Consider the following 20,462-nt stretch of genomic DNA (forward strand, 5'->3'; position numbering starts at 1 on the left):
ATAACAAACATTTTATGATACTTTTTTTCCAAAGATTGAAAGCTTGAAATTTGACATTTTGCCTCTCTCAAATGTTTAGTTATTGTTTCAAATTAAAAAATTAGACCAAAAAGGTTGGATAGGCCTTGTTAATTGAAAAATTTTCTTTTCAGTTTGCAATTGACATGAAACTGGTGATTCACAAAAAAAAGAATGATGAATCTCCCCTTCATCAGAAAGCAATGAAATAAATTGAAATTTTCTTTGATATAAAAAAAAAACCTTTAAAATCGATTATAAATAATTCGTACTACATTTTCGTAACGCATATTTATGCATTTTAAAGCAAATAAAGACTTTCAAATCTTTTAACAAATTATGGATTTTGGGACCACATATCAGTAAATAACTTAAGAGCGAGTCCACGAACAGGGCATACCCCTTTGTATGGGACGTCGTTTGGACCTCACCAATCTGCCTGAAATTTTCAGGGGTTGTTTGTACATATGAAACTAAAAAATATAAGCACTCTAGGTCAACGGGAAGTGGGGCAATTCGGGACACAATGTTTAAAGGTTCAAAAACGTCAAAAATCTTAAAAAGGCTATAACTTAGGCAAAATTAAATATAATAAAAATTCAAAATGCATCTGAAAGCATCCCAATTGGTTAAATCTAAAGGGAGTTATTGGCATTTTAGTAAAAAAATAGCATAATTTTAAAACTCAAATAAAAAAGTGTTCCATCCAGATATCAACTCGGTTCGACCTGCAGCTTGTAGGGGTCATCTGGGACTACCATCTGAGACTGAGAACGCTTTGGGTAAGGCGGTTTAACGTATTAAATAGACACTTTTAGTTTTAGTGATTTTTTTGTTGTTGTAAATTTTTGCTCGGGGGACCCCTTAGATCCCATTTTCTGGTGATAATTTCATCATATTCGTGTTCCTGAGACAATTTCACAATAGAAACATGCATAAAAATGTTTATTTTCAACCATTTTAACCCTTTAAAAAATGAAAGTTAAAAAAAATCTTCGATTCACATTTATTGAAAATCAAGTTCGTTTCCAAGGCTACTAGATGACACCAGAAAAAAGCAGATTCTTAATTTTTTTTTACTTTCATTTTTTAAAGGGTTAAAATGGATGAAAATAAACACTTTTATGCATGTTTCTATTGTGAAATTGTCTCAGGAACACGAATATGCATACCCAGCATGCTCGTGGACTCGCTTGATATTTTGTTAATTTTTGATAGTATCATAACTGCAATGATAATGAAAGCATTTTGTGATAATATTCATTTCAAAATTTGGCAAATCATGCTTGTAATTTGAAGTTTATGAAATTATCAAACTGTTACAGTTTCCAACAGGTATAAACTTGTGTTCTTAAAAGTACGAAAACTCACCTATACACTCGGAGTTCGAAGCGGCGGCCAGCGCCAGCTCCTCCTCCAGGTTATTTGGCTTGCAGCTGGTCGTCTTCCAGTGCGTGCGCAGCCCGCTCGCGCTAATGTACTTCTTGTCGCAGCCCTGGCACACGTACGGCCGGTCGTTGGTGTGCAGCCGCTTGTGCAGTTTGAGGTGCACAAACTGGGTGAACTTCTGGGGGCACAGATCACAGGCGAACGGCTTCTGGCCGCTGTGTAGCCGCAGGTGCGTCTTGAGGTTCGACGTGGACGAGAAGCGCTTCTTGCAGATATCACATTGGTGGGGCTTCTCGCCGGTGTGCACGAGGTGATGCTTCTGGAGGTGCGCTAGCTGGGTGAAGGACTTGGTGCAGACGTTACACTTGAAGGGGCGCTCGCCGGAGTGGGTTCGCAGGTGCACCTTGAGGTTCGAGAGCTGGCCGAACGTTTTGCTGCAGACGTTGCACTCGTAGTGCATTTTGCCGTCCCGTTTTCGGAGTGGGTAGGGGAGGCTTCGGTAGCCGCGGGATCCGGGGCTGCCGGGGCTCATGGGGCTGCCGCTGCGGGAGTACGAACCGCCGTCCGGGCTGAGACTGCTCGGGGGTGAGATGCGGCCGGGGGACATGCCGTGGGTGAGCGGGGGCAGGGGTTGCATGAGGGGGTGGCCGAGGGGGAGTCCGGGGGCTTTGGAGCCTTGGAGGTGGACGAATCCGGCGGCGGTGGTTGGGATGGATGAGGTTAGTCGCTCGTAGTGGCCACCGTTGAGGGGTGGCGAGTAGGTTGAGCTGGGTGCGTTGTTGATGACGGTTCCGTTGGGGGAGGTGGCGTACATGGAGTACGGGTGGTGGTGCTGGGGGGAGGGTTCGTACGGGGAGTCGTACATGATGGTTGGGGGAGATTCGCGGTGTTCGGCGATGAGTTTGGACTCCTGGATCACTTGGAGGGTGGTGGTGAGGGTTGGGGGGTCGCTCGGTTCGACGGGGTTTTGCGAGCTCGAGTCCGGACTGCAGGCGGTTCCGTATCGCTGGGATTTTTTGTACGAGTAGGCCATCTCCGTGGGGGAGGTTGGAGGCGGGGTGGCGTTCGGTTGCCTCCGGTGAGGATCGTCCGGGACGGGTCGTGCGCCGGTGAGTATCGTCTCGAGGATGCTGGAGCTGCTTGGGGGCGTGTACCGGATGAAGGTGGTCGACGCTGGGGAGGTGGACGTTTCCGCTTCGTAGTACGTCTTTGTGATTGGGACGATCGTGGTTTCCGGGGTTGTGTCCATCACGATCACGGTACTGGTTGCCGGGGTGGTCACAACCTCGACCTCCTCCTCAACGAGTTCCTCCTGTTTGAAGTTTTTGTTGTTCTTGAACTCGTACTTTAGCGGCATCTTCATCTTGACCTTCCGGTACTCGTTCTTATCACAGCTGTCCACCTTCTGGCTGGTGACGCTCGTTTCCTTCGGCTCGATCGCCTTCTTCGAGCAGTCCAGCACGTAATTGTGCTCGGATTCGCTATCGCTGGAGTCCTCCGGTGGCGTAAGTCCGTCCTCGTGGTACCCATTGCTGTGGTAGCCCTCGTCCGACCGAACCGACCGCACCGACCCGTCGTTCGGCGTCAGCTGGTGCTCGTAATGACCGTTGTCCTTGCTGGTTTGAGAAATTGGCGAGTCCGCGTCCACGACCTCTTTTGCACTTTCCCGCAGTGGGCTCTGCTCCTCCCGGATGACGATCCGGATCGGTGACCTATCCCTCAGCTCCTCCTTCACCCTCCTCGGCTCCCGCAGAACCGTCTGGTGCACCTGAATGTGATGCTGCTGCTGCTGCTGCTGCTGGTGAAGATGCTGGTGATGGTGTTGATGCAGGTGCTTGGAGGGAACCACGACGGTCGTGGTGGCACTAGCCACCACCGTCGTCGTCGTAACCGGTGGCGACGGACTCGGCGTCGGAGTGTTCCGAATCGCGGACGCCGTCACCGTCGCCGCCGGCAGGTACAACCCCATCACGTGCTTCACGTGGTTGTACGCGACCTCCGCCGGCACCGGCGTCTTCACGATCGCTCCGTACGTCTTCTTGAGCGTTTCCTCGCGGCAGATCGAGTAGGTGGCCCGCTCCGGGTCGATGTCGTAGCCGAGCCGCTTGGCAAAGTCCCGGCAGTACCACACCATCAGCTCCTCGTTCGGCATGATGTCCCGGATGGTGTAGAAGTAGATGTGCTCCTGGTGCTGGCACGCGACCAGGTTCATCACGGAGAAGCTGTACGCGGACGCCACGTACCGCATCCAGTTGGAGTGGGCCGGGTCCGAGCCGTCCAGGTAGTAAAAGTCGCTGTCTTTGAATATCTGTGTGGGGGAGAACCGTAGAGAAGAGGGAAACGTGTAGTTGGGTTAGTTATCTGGGGTTTAGTAAGTTCTAGAGAGTGGGGGAGGGCATTAGGAGCGTTAGGAAAGCACGAGGATAGATACCTTAATGTTCCCATAGGACACATGGCGGAGCTCCTGAACCTGGAGTTGATATGTACAGTTGAGAGTTTTTGGTTTCGGAAGCGAGTAGAGTCAGAGCGTATGAAAGAGAAAGAGATATTTTGATTGAGATTAGTTCCCAGAACCATCAGTATTATATATAGTAAAGAGTTTTAGAGGTTAAATTGTTAATAAATTATTAGTATTTAAACCTAGTTAACATTGGCGAATTCAGTAACATAATGTTCAAAGTCCTTTGTCAACTCTAAAGAAGCTCATTCATTCAATAAAAGCTAGACAAAAGAGAAAAAAAAAACTGTTCTGCCATTGAAAACAAAGACAAACCGTCGCCTTCCAGGCAAGCTCAAGGATACTGTCTAACCTCCCACCCCTAAGGAAACCCACCTACTCCCACCCACACTCAGACAACAACAACAAAGCTAAGAGAACCCACACAACAATTTTGTGTGTCGCAACCGAAATTCGGTTGGGATAGGTCCGGCGACATTTTGGGGCACACGTGCAAAAGGGGGGACATCTCTTTTTTGGTGGTGAGGAGTGGAGGTGATTTTATTGCCTAGAAGTTGCGTTGCGTTGCGGGGGTGGTACGCGCAAAGTCGTTACGTAATGGAAAGTCGTCCGGCAGTCGAAAACTGCCGGAAGACGATGCAGATGTTTTGCAGATGGTGCCAAAATTGTGTGATTTATTGCACTTTTTTGTTGCATTTTTTGATGGAAATTAAGTGCTTTGAAATGATCAACTTTTAATTTTTAGGAAAAAAAGATCAATAACCTAGGTTAGGTATGTTCCATTAGATTTGTAGTATATTTGTAGGATTTTAAGGATTCTCTCCGTAAATGCAACAAATTTTAAGCAGATCACAATAATTTATCCGGATTATGTGTACTTTTAAAGCAAGATCAATAGTTGAAATTACATTCATATTTTTTCCCGAGCAGACGGAAATAACTTGAGAATAACAATTTTTGATATGTGAAAATACTATGCCAATAACATTTTATGTTATTTATAACAAGATTTGTTATTCGCCGTTATGAATTTTTTGTTATTGGATTGTTATTGTAATAACAGACAAATAACATTTTTAGTTATTCTTCGAACAAATCTTTGTTATTATTTTTTGTTATTTTAACAGCTAATCCGATCATCCCGATAACAGTTGGCGGTATTCTTCCATAGCAAAAAATGTTATTCCAAAGTTGTTTTGGCTTTCAACCAATATCAGACCAATAACAAATTTTGTTGTGATAACATTAACTGTTATTAAACCCTTATGCAAAAATGGATTTTTCAAGACGATTCCATAACACTTTCTGATATTTTAACAGTTTTTGTTATTGAAATGGCATGAATTTTGTTATAACCGTCTGCCCGGGTGACCATTTGAAACAAATCAACAATGAAAAACTTGTGTTTCCCGAAAGGATGGAAATTCTTCAAAATAATGTTTATTTAAAGTAGTCAATTTGTCGGTGGATAGACAAATTCATAAAATCGGAATATCCATTTGGACAAAAAAAAGAAATCTCATTATACACAATTCTTTCTCACCTCAAATCACCGAATTCGAAAAATAAGAAGAAAAAAAATGAAAAGCTTTGAGAAATATATAAATCACAATGAACAAATCAAACACTTATTTTATAACTTTTAAATTTATCTGAAAATTCGAAAATATTACAAAATTTTATATTTTTATCCAGATTTGCTAATTGCAATTTTTTTAAAATTGAGTATTACTAAAATGTTATTTTATGAAAATTTTAGAGTTGTACTATAAACTCCTATAAAAATGCATTTAAAATTTGACATCGTTTGGTACACATGCTGCAGATTATAAAAATTTGAGTATTTTCGATGAAAAACGGTATTTTATGAACATTATAGTACTTTACAAAAAAAAACTCTAATAAAATTTCCACTGAATAAGAGTTCTTTTCAAGGGCCCTGATTTTCGGTTCAATGAACAGAAACCACTCACTCATCGCCTATCCATTCGTCGCCTATTCCAACCCGCTAGCATTCATGAGCGAATGAGACTCGCACCCATCCAGCGAGTGATTTGAATACTCCGCCGCTCGACGACACTCACACACTAACATGCTCAGTGAAGAGCCACTCTCACAAAATGCCAGCGCGGCAGTCTTTTTGTCTTCACGCCCTCAGTTTGCCATCAATTTGATTTTTTATTGGTGGAAGTGTCTTTGAATGGTGTCAATAATGTTATGAAATCAAAATAAATGCACAATTTAATTGATAACATTGATTTTAGGCAACCCAAATCAATGAGTATAACAAGGAGTATAACGCAGCGCATCACAGAAATAATGTTTTCAGTTCAGAGTGATCGGTGACGTTCGGCCTGCCTGAGCCGTTCGGAGTCTGAGCCGATCAGAGAGAGAAGGAGAGTAGAAGAGAGAATGTTCGGGAGCGAATGGTGTGAAAGTGACAAACGGTAGGAATTCATCAGTGCAGTATCGCGTCGCCTGCTATTTGTGCTCGCGAATGGAGTGGTTGATTTTGAGCAATCAGGACCCTTGGTTCCTTTTTGTAAAATACTAAAATTTTCACAAAATATCTTATTTTTTGAAAATGCTTAAATTGTCATAATCTGAAATATGGGTAGCATACAAAATTTCCTTTCGTTTGATACCCATACTCAAAATGTTAAATGTGAAAGTTTCGAAAAATGCTGTTTTTTTTTAATTTGAGTATTTTACAAAAAAAATAAACGTGAAAAATATAGAAAATTTCGCTTTGTTCGATACCCATATTGCAAATTTGGAATATTTGAGTATTTTAAAAAAGTACTGAATTTAGCTAAAATGTTTTTAGTACTTGTATTTTGAAACTTTCTAAAATATCTTAAAAATATATTCTTAGTGCACGCATCGAAAATAAAACATGTCAATTTTAGAAAGAATTTAAAAATTATATATCATCCGTTATTAAAAATAACTTTTTTTGAAAAATTCTTACTACAGGACAACTTTACAATAATATAAAACTTTCAAAAATTTCTTGTAGGACTCAGTACTTAATATTTTATAAAGATAGTTTGAACAAATTTAAAAACACTGAATAAAAACTGATTACAAATTATAAAAAGTAATTCCAACATCCAGTACATATTTTGGAGTTGAACAAGTATTGACTCAGCATTTTGATTTGAATAACACTAAATTCAACAATGCCACTCTTGCAAAAAGTCTGAAAATGTCCACGAAATGTTTGAAATATTTAATTTTATATGTTTTGAATTATCATAATAAATTCTCAGTATTTTTTGAAAAATAAAATAAAGTTTGAACTCAAAATTTCGCCATTACCCAAAATAGGTCAGGGTCAGGATGTGTTTTGACCAAACTGATAAGATATTAATTTTTTATTAAGCCATTAGGGTGGTTCTCGCCATGTTGGTGGTCCCATAATTATATTTTTTAAGAAGGTCATTTTTTTTCAAAATTTTTCGTTGGGCCTAAACAATCTAAAAATTAACTATCTTAAGCAAAACGGCTGAGCCAAAAAAAAAAAAAATTGAGCGATAACCTAAACATTTTTGGGACTCATATTTTGTTAATTCTAATCAAAAACATTTTTTTTAACGATTTTATGCTTTTGATATTTGATTATGGAATTTAAAATTTCCGGGAAATCCTTTAAAGATATTCAAGCTAAATTTTCTGATCATAAAATTATTTTTTATTTTAAAATCCATGGAAAATCCTTTAATTTGCGTTGAAAAGAGCTTAATTCGGTTAAAAGGCAATTAGTAATGCTTTTATGGAAACAAGTTTTTTGCCATTTTTGAAAATTTAAATTTTTGAAAGTACCTCAAATTGGCTAAGACCACAAATAAAAAAAAAGAAAAAAAAAATCAAACCATCCACATTAACGACCCCCGGGTCTTTTGTGGTCTCTATTGCAAGTTTCTGCTCGAACCTAGGAGTCCGAAGGCTTGAATGGGGAGAGCACCCAAACCTCTTTCTACTCCAAGGAACCTTCCACCCCAGTGTTTGAACTGACGACCTTTGGATTGCGAGTCCAAACGCCGCCAGCGATTCCACCGGAGTAGGCTTGGTTTGGTGTGTTGTTTGTACTTATGGCATGGAGACGACTCCTACACCTGGAATGATTTAACGGCCTAACAACAACCAAGGCCGGGACCGACATTTTACTTCCTCATCCGATGGAAGGTTGGAGCAGATGGGAATCGAACCCAGAATCATCCGCTTACAAAGCGGACAGCGTAACCATTCGGCCACGCACTGCCACTAAGACCTAAGGCTAAGACCACCCTATTGGTAAAATAAGTTTAAAAAAAAACTTTGCAAAGAATTTTTCTTATCAATTTAACATAATTTTAAAATTTTGAGTTTTAACTTATACATTCTAAAAAAACGAGTTTCATTAATCAACAAAATTGATGAAAAAAATTGAGCAAATAAAAAAACTATTGAAATGTAACTGAAGACATTATGTATAAATTGGATCTTTCGAATGAACGTAACAAAAAATATCAATTTCAAACGCTTTCACAAAGGGGCCATTCATAAATCGCGTGGAAACTTGTTTTAATGTAAAATTCATTTGGGTTCTCATGGTTTAAGGATGCTTCCCAAATAAATTTCAAATATTTACTCAAAATTAAAAAAAAAGAAAACATGAAGCGTCACACAATCGATAACCGCCTCCTTTCTAAATATGTTTCATAACATTTGAATAACCCTTAGGCAAAATACATACAGCTTTATTAACTATGAAATTGCCACAGATTTAAGCTTTATTTCATATTTGTTGTCTAAATTTGCTTAAATTAATTTGTTAAAATAAATAAATGGGTTAAATATTTTAAACTCTATTTGTTAGTTATCAGAACCTAATAAATATACCTTAAATCTATGCTAAAAAAAGGAAAAATCTCAAAACTCACCCTCCAAAAGTACCGCCACAGCTGCTTGTCACTGGGGTGGCTCGGCGTCCGGACGCCCTCGAATGGGCCGAAGCGCGTCCCGCGCGGTATCACGCCCGTGCTCCATACTCCTTCCGTCTGTATGATTGGATTTGATTTTTTGATTGGAGAACATGGCCAAAATTAGCAAAAACCCGTACTCGGGGTGTGATGAGGGGAAACGGTGCAAATGTAAAACAGAAATTAGTCAAAGTTCAACGTTAATTGAGGTTCGATTTTTGGGTTGACTCAAAATTAACAGAAATTTGATGAATTTCACATTTTTTTTGAACTCGATCAATATCAGGTTTGACAGATGGAACATTTGTAGGGTTCTGAACTTTAGACATCGCTAAAGCTTCACTTTTTCCGGATATTGATCGTGTTCAAATTCAACGGAGTACTCACCGTCGCGGTCGGCGTCGACAGCACCAGCGAGGGCTTCAGCGTGAGGCTCCGGGGCAGCGTTTTGTCGGCCCGGCCCGGGACGCCCTTCTCGCAGGGCACATCCGGCACGATGTACACGGCCAGCCGCTCAAAGTCCTCCTCGCGCATCCGCGTCACGTCGTAGTCCTGCTGGACGTTCGGCGTCACGCTGCGGGGTGGTTGCGTTCCGGCCATGGTGATTAGCTGGAAAACGAGACAAGAGGAGAACGGTTAGTCGGTTAGTCTACTTGCAGGCGCACTTGTGTGTTGCAATGATGACGACGGGGAAGTTTCGCCTTTGTTGTCTCAAGGTGAGACGCGAGACAGAGACAACGCGAGACCAGACACCGTGCTAGACACTGCTCTGGGTGCGGGAGAAAATCAAGGTCAGCTAGCGATGGATTATGCAACGGCACCCTCTCACTCTCACACACACACACCCTCTAACGTGGCGCAGTGCATTTCCGTGCGCGTGACGCCATAAAAACGGGCTGACCTTTGGGCCGAGGATTGCCTAACCAAAGGCGATTTGCATGCGAGCGGAATTGACTACCTTAAGGCGCGCCCCGACAAGAAGGAAATCGCGATTTTCACTGGTCCCCCCCACAGTCACACACACACACACGCGACCATGTGTGTGTGTGTGACGCTGGCATGCACTTTTTCACCCCGGCCCACAGCAAACGAAAGTGAAATATCAAAGGTCGTGTAAAATTCCACACAGTGCACAATCTTACAGCGATCTTTTAATTGCGCCCGAAGGTAGGCCGTGACATTTAGAGGCGCCCGCAATTATGCAACCGCCTTAGCGTAGGCAAATCACAAACTGCACCGTCACACTGAAACTACACCGAAATCACTTGCTTTCAAAATTTTCCCACTAGATGGAGCTGCTGCTCGGTGTGATGCTGTTGCAGCATTGCGGGCGCACTTTCGGGATAAATGATGATCAACCATCATCGGCGACGCCGACTTTGTCTGAGAGCTTCATTCACACACTTTTGCTATACAGAGTGGGAAGTAGGGGGGGGGGGGGCGGAATTGAATGCATAGCTAGAGAGATTGAGGGGGGGAGGGGGCAGTAAGGAAGCCGGAATCACAACCTTTCCCAACGTAGCCTACATTGAGGCGGGTGAGCTTTGTGGAATTTGCTCTCGTGAGAGAATGGAAAAAGTTTTTTTGAGAGAGGATTTGTTGCGTTGAGAGTTGTTAGGGTGGTACTAATATCCCTAAAATTGTGTTTTTTTTTACAAATGAAATATTTTTTGGCTACAAAAATTTTAATCATAGTTTGAATCGTCAAAAATCCTTTGAAAAAAATTGAAAAATTGTTTACCATTGAAGTTTTTAAGATTCTCAACAAGCAGTACTACACCACTTACCCCATTAAATAATTTAATTTGTTCATAAATTTAACTCAAGTGACGACCACGCACTTGTCACTTTTCCAGGATGCATCCAACGAAATCGATGCATTTTCCCATAAATTTTCCCCACTCTCATTCTCTCTCTCGCACCAACACAACCACAAAAATCTCCCTCAACCTCAATAGTTTTCTCAATGAGTGAGTGAGCCGCGCCGTAGCCTTGAAATTAAACATTTGGCTAGCAAAATTTCAACCTTTTTGCCCCCCACATCTCCCCTCCCGCACTAATTTTCCGCACATAACTCGCTCTAAAGTGTGGTCCGAGCCGGAAAATTTTATTCCCACTGCAGTGGGAAAATGCATGAAGGCCCTTCCTGTTTTGTGGCGGGCGCGTCTGCCAATTTTCCATCTCAATCTGGTTTTCGCTTTTCGCGCCCTGCCCGGTATTAAAAATAGCGGAAAACTTTACTAAATTTTGTTTTGCGACACGACACCAGACTGAAAAGTGACGCGTTTGAAATTTAGAGACAACGTTCACCGGCCGGTAAATTTGAATCTTGATGCGTTTTTCGGCTCTTTGTGGATTAGTACTGTGCATTGGATGAACTTTGAATTTAAAAGTGTAGACTGCGTTTATTTAAAATCTAACAAAATAATTTTAGTTTTGAACATTTGGCACATCTTTTTTTATGAAAAGCATTACAATAAATTTCCAGCTTGAAATTTGTTTCTAAAAAAATAATATCTAGAATTGTCACAGTGTAAACAACCCATAAAAGCAAAACTGTCCCATTTGCATTTTATGGAAATGAGAAAAATGAGATTTAGTTTTTTTTTTGTCAAACAATGATGATTTTTTTTTGTAGTTGAGTTATTCATCATGCGATGATTTTTCCGTATGAGACAATTTGCCTCAACCACCACAAATTTCTATCTCGAGAATGTTAAAATTTCACATGGGACAAGTATGCGATTATGTACAGATTAATCTTTGTTTTTAACTGTCAGGACCCAGTGACAGTTTATATGGAATTCCAATAAGAATGTAACAGAAAAATCAGACTGTTAACAGTCTGGACCCGAAGCTGCCTATAAAATGCCCATAAATACATAACTGTCCCATGTGAAATTTTACAATTTTTTGTCTATAGCTAATGATATAAAACTTTGAGATGGTCAAGCTAGATCGTCCCACGTGAACACCATTTTCGCAGAAATATCCCAAACATTATTCTAAAATTAGACAGGTATGTATTTTCAGTAAATAATGGTACGAAAAAACGTTGAACGCGTTTTTCTCAATTGCTCTTAAATTTATTTTGGGCAAATAAAATTTTGTTACAAAATACTTCAGTCTTGATTACTAGACACTTTTGTTAAGTTGTACTCAGCTTTTATCCCAAATTTAAGCATATTGCGTTAAAATTTACCTGCCTCGAGCAGAAATTTTTTTAAATGATTTTCGTAAAATACAATTTGTTCTATCAATATAACATTTTCAAAAAGCATTGGAATTTTAAACCTTTTTTTCCTCTTTTTTTAATGAAATAAAGATAACTATAAAAATGAACTTTTTTAAATTGGGCAGTAGAGGGTTAAAATTGGCTGTTTATATAAGAATAAAATTAATAAGATGATTCGCTGTTTTTATTTCTATTCCAAATTTTTTTTCGTGATTTAAAATAATGTAGGTGCATACCGTACCTGCCACTCTAAAATGATGTTTTGCGGGTTGCATGCTGGTAGGCGTTTTCCTAGCGTTCCCAAATAATGTTGTCAAATTCGTTAACAAATGGCATCGATGCTGTTGCAAATGTGAACGTGTGATGCTTTTTAGGGCAATACGTAAAATTTTTTGCTGACACGATTTCTTTAAGTGTATTTGCGATTTATTTCATCGTCATTGGTGCAGATGACTGCTTTTTATGGCAAATTTGGTTTATAAATTTTAAAGTTTTGAGCTCTTTAAAAATTAAGGCTGATTTAGATAAAATTTGGGCTAAAGGCCTACATTTCTATAATTTTCAGACACTTATTACATCTGGTAAAAGTGTAAGATATTGTATAAAAAGCGTTAAATTTTACATCAAGCAATAGTAAAATTTTCATCAGTTCTTGATAAATTTAACTTCTTTACAAATTATTTAGGAAAAAAAAAGCAAAATGAGGAAATATTCAACCTTCCAAAATACAACTTTTTTCCACCTTTCAAAAATAGTATGATGGAAAAATTTCTTCTGGGAATCGTGACAGATTATGTGCCAAAAAAATTGTGATATTATATCAGGAACAGGTGAAATTTTACATCCAAAATATTCCACCATCCAAAATTCATTTTTTTTTATTGTGTAGGACACCCCTAATCGTCAAACAGCAAATTTCAAGGACAATTTTGAGAAATACTCTTTAAATTTAAGAAAAATGTTAGAGTTAGAAGTTTGTCTGTTTTTTTTTGTTTTTTTCTTTTATGTGACTTTGCCAACGTTAAAAAAAAAATATTTTTTCTGGAATCAACTTTGGCTGTGATTTTCAGCAACATTTTCTATGTTTATGTAAAATTAGGTTAGCATTAATTTTGGTACTGTACCAGAACAAGAATCCAGGAGTTTTTTTTTTTATTTTGATCATAATGGAATAATTGAAAAAATAGCATAATATATGAAAAACTAGCAAAAAATTGAAAAAGTTGCTGTTAAAAACATGAAAAAACTTAAAAGGGATAGGAGGTAGGAGAATATGCCAAATACTATCAAAAACAAACATAAAATAAACAAGATAAATGCAAATTGAAATACTAAAAATGAAACAAAATAAAATATGAAACAAGCGAAGTAAAATTTTTTGTAGAACAAAAGTTGCTCAAAATGACCTCACAGAGAGTCAGAGTTTTGTTTGTGAAAAATCTATTGAAAGAAAAAACTAACTTAATCCACCTATGTGGTTGGTGCCTTCCTCACTCTTTTCCAACAATGGGTGATATGTGATATGATGGGTTTGCACACAAATTTCGTCTAATTTCGTTAAGTTCCGGAACACAAAAACACATATCACTCAAGGGTTCATAAGTGGTATCATAATTGGTCATAGCTTGAGACAGGGTTGCCAAATCTTCAATGTTTTGGACTCGTTGGAAAGTTCTTTCGATTACCTAACAATCGGTGGGTCGGATGATGGATCCGGACATTGTTTACAAACACTTAAGTGAGATCCGGCTACAAAAAAGTACATAAATATCACTTAAGTGGTCAGAACATGAGACAGGGTTGCCAGATCTTCAATGTTTTAGATTCGTTGGAAAGGTCTTTCGATTACCTAACCAACGATGGGTCGGATGATGGATCCGGACATTGTTTACAAACAGTTAAGTGAGATCCGGCTACAAAAAAAGTACATAAATATCACTTAAGTGGTCAGAACATGAGACAGGGTTGCCAGATCTTCAATGTTTTGTACTCGTTGGAAAGGTCTTTCAATTACCTAACCAACGATGTATAGCATGATGATGTTAGGTTCAGTTTACTGCCAGTTATTCAACTTCCGAAAATATGCGAAAACACATTTTTATACATAACTTTTGAACTACTTATCAAAACTTCAAACAATTCAATAGCACCGTATGGGACCCTAAACCAAGTCGAATGCGACTGGTTTGGTCAAAATCGGTTAAGCCAGTGCTGAGAAAACTGAGTGACATTATTGGTCACATACACACACACATACACACACACATACCCACACACATACACACACACATACACACACACATACACACAGACATTTGTTCAGTTTTCGATTCTGAGTCGATATGTACACATCAAGGTGGGTTTTCGAGCTTAAAATAAGAAGTTCAATTTTAGAGCAGGATTATAGCCTTACCTCAGTGAGGAAGGCAAAACAAAAAAATCAAACGATCCCTACCTCACGGTCCGCAATGAAATTGAACTTGGCACCTTTTTTTGACAAAACCCTTTTGCATCATGTGATCGCACCCTGCCAAACTATTTTGCTTAAGGGGGTTGACTAATCCGGGCGTGCGTTATCTCACTATGCGGTAACTGGCGCGCCAATAGAAATTTTTTCCTCTAACCTGTCTCGAAAAGGTCCCCCGGATAAATTTAGCACCCTTGGGAAAGTAAAATTTCCCTGTTACTAACTATTTGCGGGGGAACCATTTTACTTTCCTTCACCGATGGTCGGCTCGTAAGCGGTGGTGTGTGTCTCTCGGTATCGTGTGCAAACAACTTTCAATTTATTGATCGATCCCTTTCCCGAAGGGAAAAACACGCTGCTGCATCTTTTTGCCCAACACAAACGGGGAAAAAACTTCCCGATTGTCTCGCTCTCTGTTCCTCTCACTCGCTTTGGTACAAAAAGCCATAAGGATGCTGCTGGTGAGAGCAAATTTTCCACCCACCCACCCAGCATCCCAGTCAGGACCCATCCTGGACCCCGCAAACACAGCATCCCACAAACTAGGTCAGTAGAGACAACGGCGACTACGAATTTGTGGTGGTGTTAGTCGGGAAATACCAGAGAGAGAGAAAATGAGAGCAGCTCGCAGACGCAGACTGCGTTTGGGGGTTTGAATAAAGTATTTCCACCCTCACTTTACGGTTTTGGGGGGAGGATGGGGAAGAAGGATGTTGGAAGGAAACCCGGAAAATGAGAACTTTCGGGAAAAGTGTACTTTCATTGTGGAGGGAGGGCTTCTGGATGCGATCGATCGTTTTGGGTATAGTTAGGGTGTTTGTTGGAATATCTTTGTGGGTTGATTTTATCTTGTAGTTTCAATTATTTCATTTGATTTTGTTCAAATGTGTCTGTTGCCCATAATTTCCGTATAATTTATTTAACTTTTTTTAAGTTGCTTAAAGGAGTTGATGATTTCAAGCCCAAATTTCTTGTTTATTTTTCGTGTCAATTTGTATTTTTTTTTTGTTACATTACACAACTCGACATTTTTGAAGTTGATGTCAGTAAACGCCTCAGTTTCGTCAAGGTATGATAGATTTGGGCTCCCTGAACACGCTCCAATCGACAGAATTGAATTTGAGTGGATTCCCTGCCAATAAATAAAATTGTAAATTTGGGTACAAATTCTATGGAATTATTTTAGGCAACCATGCGCACCCACGTTTATCTATGGGGGTAGCAAAAATAAGGGTGTGCGCATGGTTGCTTATCTGAGGGAACGCATGTTTGTTTAACATGATTCCATAGCATTAAGACTTAAATTTACCATTTTATTTATTTACAGGGAATTCACTAAAACTCAATTCTGTCGATTGGAGCGTGTTCAGGGAGCCCAAATCTATCATACCTTGACGAAGATGAGGCGTTTTCTGACATCAACTACAAAAATGTCGAGTTGTGTTATTTGTGTGCGTAGTAGCTTTTTTTTTAATATTATTTATTTTATACAGTTTGGCTTATTTAACAAAACCATGTCATTTTATTTCGTTATTGTTGTTTTTTTTAGTTTTTATATTGACTATTTTTTTAGTTTTTTTATTGCAATATCAGATGATAATTTTAATTTAAATCAAATCAAATTTCGTAAAATCTTAGTCTGGATCAAATTTCGGATAAAAACAAATAAACTAACAATTTTGATCTGTTTGAAGCTGAGAAATAGTTATAAATTTGTTACCGACATCAGCTGAGCAACAGTTATGATTTAAGTAATTTGTATACTTTTTGATCATTTTTGGTTTTCGTTTAATCCTATTTTAAACTGTGTTAAATGGATTAAAAGGATTTTAAACAGATCGATGCCCCTGTGCTCTCTTGTTCTAAGTCTGCTGGTTTTCCTATCTAGTTAGCATAAGAGAGCACAGAGGCATCGAGATATTTATAGTAAAATCAATTTCAACTTTTTTGAGATCGTCGCTTAGATATCGAAAATGTTTTTTTTTTTCATTCGTGAGTTTTAAAACATGCAATAATTGTGCTAAAAAATTCGAAACTTAATTCAAAAATAAGATGCTTCGAAAAAAATATTCAACATGTTAATTTTTCTCCAAATTTTCAATAGTTAAAAAAATGCAATGACAATGACAATGACAAACAATGACAAAAAATCAGAAATATTGTTTTGCAGAAGAAGAACGAACATTTATGAGCAATTCTCTGAGATTTCAGTCATTCGTTTTTTTTTTATTCTTTAATCCGGTTCAAACTTTTTTGGTGTCTTTGGTATGCCCAAAGAAGCCATTTTGCATCATTAGTTTGTCCATATACTTTTCCATACAAATTTGGCAGCTGTCCATACAAAAATGATATATGAAAATTCAAAAATCTGTATCTTTTGAAGGAATTGAAATGTTAGTCTTTGTTCAAAAAATTTGAAAGATTTTTTTTCGAAAAGATCAGAAAATTTCACGCAAGTTTCATATTTTAACATTGAAAATCGAACCATTGGTTGCTGAGATATCGACATTAGGAAATGGTGGATTGTTTGGGTGAGACTTAGAAAACATAAATTTTCCTGTTTTTTAATCTTTGCAGGGCAATATCTCAGCAACTAAGGATCGTATCGTATAAATAAGCAAACTATAGATAATTTTCTCAGCTCTTCAAAAATATTTTTTTCAGGAGTGGGCAAACATGGGCACTAATTTAAAAAAATAAATAACTGCGACTATTTTCAAAAAAAATACCTAAAAATTGCTATAACATGAAAACGGTGCACTTTATCAAAATTTCACTAAAGTACTTTTTGATTGCAAATTCGATTTACATCAAAAATTGAAAATAAACAAATTTTGCGACCAGTTTTTCGATTTTTTGAAAAAATCAGTACCGATTAAAAAATGTATAACTCCTTCAAATTTTTTGCCCATTCTGAAAATTTCTGAAAAGTTGGCATTTGATCCCCTAAAACATATTAGAAAATAAAAAAGAATTAAAAATAGTGTTTTTTTTTGCAAATCAAGTTTTTAGTGACAAAAAGTAAAAAAAGCACCAAATTTTATTTTACCCTGTAACATTTTTTTCAGTGTAGTCCTTATCCATATCTATAACTTTGCCGAAGACACCAAAACGATTAAAAAAATCCTTCAAAAGATACAGATTTTTGAATTTTCATATATTATTTTTGTATGGACAGCTGCCAAATTTGTATGGAAAAGTATATGGACAAACTAATGATGCAAAATGGCTTCTTTGGGCATACCGAAAGCACCAAAAAAGTTTCAGTCGGATTAAAAAAATCAAAAATTAAAATTAAGAAAAAAGGACCGATTTGGTAGAGAATTGTTTTTTTACAAAAAGAGAGAAATAACCGGATCCAAAGATCACAAAAATTAAATGTTTTCATTAAAACTGTTTAAAAAAAGTCCAAAACTAAGTTCCGGATAAATAGCAAAAGTTATTTAATTTTATGGTTTGCACTGGAAGGTAAGCAGAGTGAGGAAATATGTTGAAATTTTATTTAGTTATTTTAAAATTGTCATTATCAAAATGTGTAAGTAAAAAAAATAATATTTGCTAGAAAACAGCCAGACTTGAATATTATTTTCGACAAAAGCTCTGTAATGATAGTTTCCAAATATGACAACAACGATTTTTGGTTTCTTGCAAAATCATGTTTTGTATTCAACTTCTAAAGTACTCAACCAAACATAATCATTTTCAAAACGGACTTTTGGGTCCCCAAACCGAACCAAATGGAGCGAATCCAGCCAAAGTTTTTACCCCTGATATTTAAGAAATACTTCAAATAAAATTCTAATTATATGGGTGGGTCGACAACAACAAAAAACAGCGTTAAAGAACGTTCAACTTTGCTCACGTTTTTGCTGTTGATTGCTGGAGGAAAGTTTGCTCCTAGTTGATTTTACTTAAGTTATTTGAGCTGTTTAAACAGCACTATCGGTCACTTGCTTATCATATGCCAATATCAAATGTTGTGTTTGAACTGAAACTTAAGTTATTTCAAACATTTGAAACTATCCGAAAGAAAATCATTTTATATCTGAAACTTGTCTCTAAAATTGTTGTATTAAATTCAATTTTGAAATTAGTCACTGTAATTTTCAACAAATGGGAATCTTTTTTTTAACAAAATCAGAATAAGTTTTGAAAACTTTGAGACAACGAATTTGTCAATTTTTCATGCTGTCATGCTTTTGCTGTTTTGAAAATTTCAACCCTCTGAAGCACAAAAACAACATGCCGCCAAACACAAAACAGCTCGCCGGCACTACCGCATAAATGTGCGACTTTAACCTTGCACCTAATTATAGGCTGACCAAACACTAGTCGTACACTGTGTACTATACGTACGTACTAGCTAGCTAGCTAGTCAGAGCGCTCTTCCTCCTCCTCTATCGTGACTAGCAGTTCAGCGCGGGAGATGCGCGCGCGCGTGTGCTTGATTGTGTTGATTTAGAATTATTACGAATCGCTAAATGGATGCACTTTTGTGTTCCCGATGTTGAACAGCGACAGATTGTGACATGTGTTTCTTTTTTTCTTGTTGATTAGAATTGCAGATGCAATACTTGATAAGAGATTTTTGCCTTTTTTTTTGCTTGCTTGCTTTGAAATCGAAATATTATGAAAATTCTACATTCCATTCATCATCGTTGAGAAATAGAACGTCACTCATCGGAAAAATGAGCAATTTTCCTCAAAACAACATCATACGAAACGTAGGTCATGGCAGTACGTTGAGCCAACTGACCGAAATTAAAATAGTTTTTCATCCACCAACAAAGTTCATTTCATTCGCAGAGAGGATGGTGATCTTCACCGAGGGTGTGATATTGACAGTGAAAATCGTACGATCGTAGCGTACGAGGTAGATGCACTGCATCTGCGTGTACGGACTGTGGTGTTGCGTAACCGAACCTGCGACATGCACATCCGCTTGAGCTAGACAGAGCAGTGCACAGCTTAGTGTGTGGATGTCAACTTTGGCTAGACGGAGGCTGGGAGTGGATAAATAGAGGGGTGAATTTGAACTTCAAAAATTCATTGATATTTTACAAATTAGTGACACAACAGTAGCAAAACTGCAATAAAGTATTTTTTTTGTAAATTAAAAAAAAACTTGATTTGATATACCAACTTGTAGGAAATTGAGTAGGGCGTCCAATTTTCCCGGGTTTTGAATTTCCCGGGAAATTTTTAAAACAGTTATAAAATTTATGTTTTCATTAGATTTGTTATTTTTTAAAAGCTTACAATAATAGAATTAGCTCAATAATATTATTTGGTGATAATCTACATTTCAATCTCAACTATAACGACAGTTTTTAAATAGCTTAAAATAAATTAAAAATTGATCTTTTTTGTTCTGAACTACAACTTTGTATCCAATGAGATTCAAATTAAATAAGTATTTAATAAATATATTTATTATAGAATTTTTATAAATGAACTAGCTTAAAAAATTTCTTTAAAAATGTCCAAAAAACATGAAGCAAAAACAAATAAAATGATATCAGAAAATTACAATTTTAAATGATTTTTGAATTTGATTTATTATATTACATAATATTGTCAACTGGGACAATCGAGACTACAGTCTTAATAGGTACAGGAGATTTTAAGGCAATAAATTTGGAAATTGGTGTACTAATTGTTTTGTTCTGTTCCTGTTTTAACCGAATTCGTTCAAAACATTATGCAAAAAATGGCTTAAATAGCTGTCTCAACTCATTATATTTGTCTTGATTTGCCCAAGATTCTGGTGTTTGATGAAACATAATTTAATATGATATATTTTTTTACAAATTTAAAATCATAAATATACGTAAATATAATACCCACTCTTTCAAAAATATAAAATATAGTGATAAAATTTAAAACGCTAGGCATTTTGCGGATGTTTAAACTAAAATGTTAACTATATTC

At 37.7% G+C, this 20,462-nt stretch overlaps 1 protein-coding gene across 5 annotated transcripts in view; it reads right to left on the bottom strand.

Moving 5' to 3' along the window:
- Window positions 1-20,462, bottom strand: part of LOC120413444 (uncharacterized) — a 99,765-nt gene that overhangs the window by 8,578 nt on the left and 70,725 nt on the right. For 3 of the 5 annotated variants that reach the window (XM_039574274.2, XM_039574275.2, XM_039574273.2), the window contains 4 exons: window positions 9,217-9,438; window positions 8,791-8,907; window positions 3,839-3,877; window positions 1,390-3,715 (listed from right to left, as the gene is read on the bottom strand). In XM_039574274.2, the coding sequence (XP_039430208.1) occupies window positions 1,390-3,715; window positions 3,839-3,877; window positions 8,791-8,907; window positions 9,217-9,429 (2,695 nt within the window). In that variant the 5' untranslated portion in view covers window positions 9,430-9,438. Of the gene's footprint in view, window positions 1-1,389; window positions 3,716-3,838; window positions 3,878-8,790; window positions 8,908-9,216; window positions 9,439-9,971; window positions 10,109-20,462 lie in introns of those variants that run through there. The other 2 variants (XM_039574276.2, XM_052709654.1) reach the window with 2 other exon arrangements.

Source organism: Culex pipiens, chromosome 3 (assembly GCF_016801865.2).
Source record: "Culex pipiens pallens isolate TS chromosome 3, TS_CPP_V2, whole genome shotgun sequence".
Lineage (NCBI taxonomy): Eukaryota > Metazoa > Arthropoda > Insecta > Diptera > Culicidae > Culex > Culex pipiens.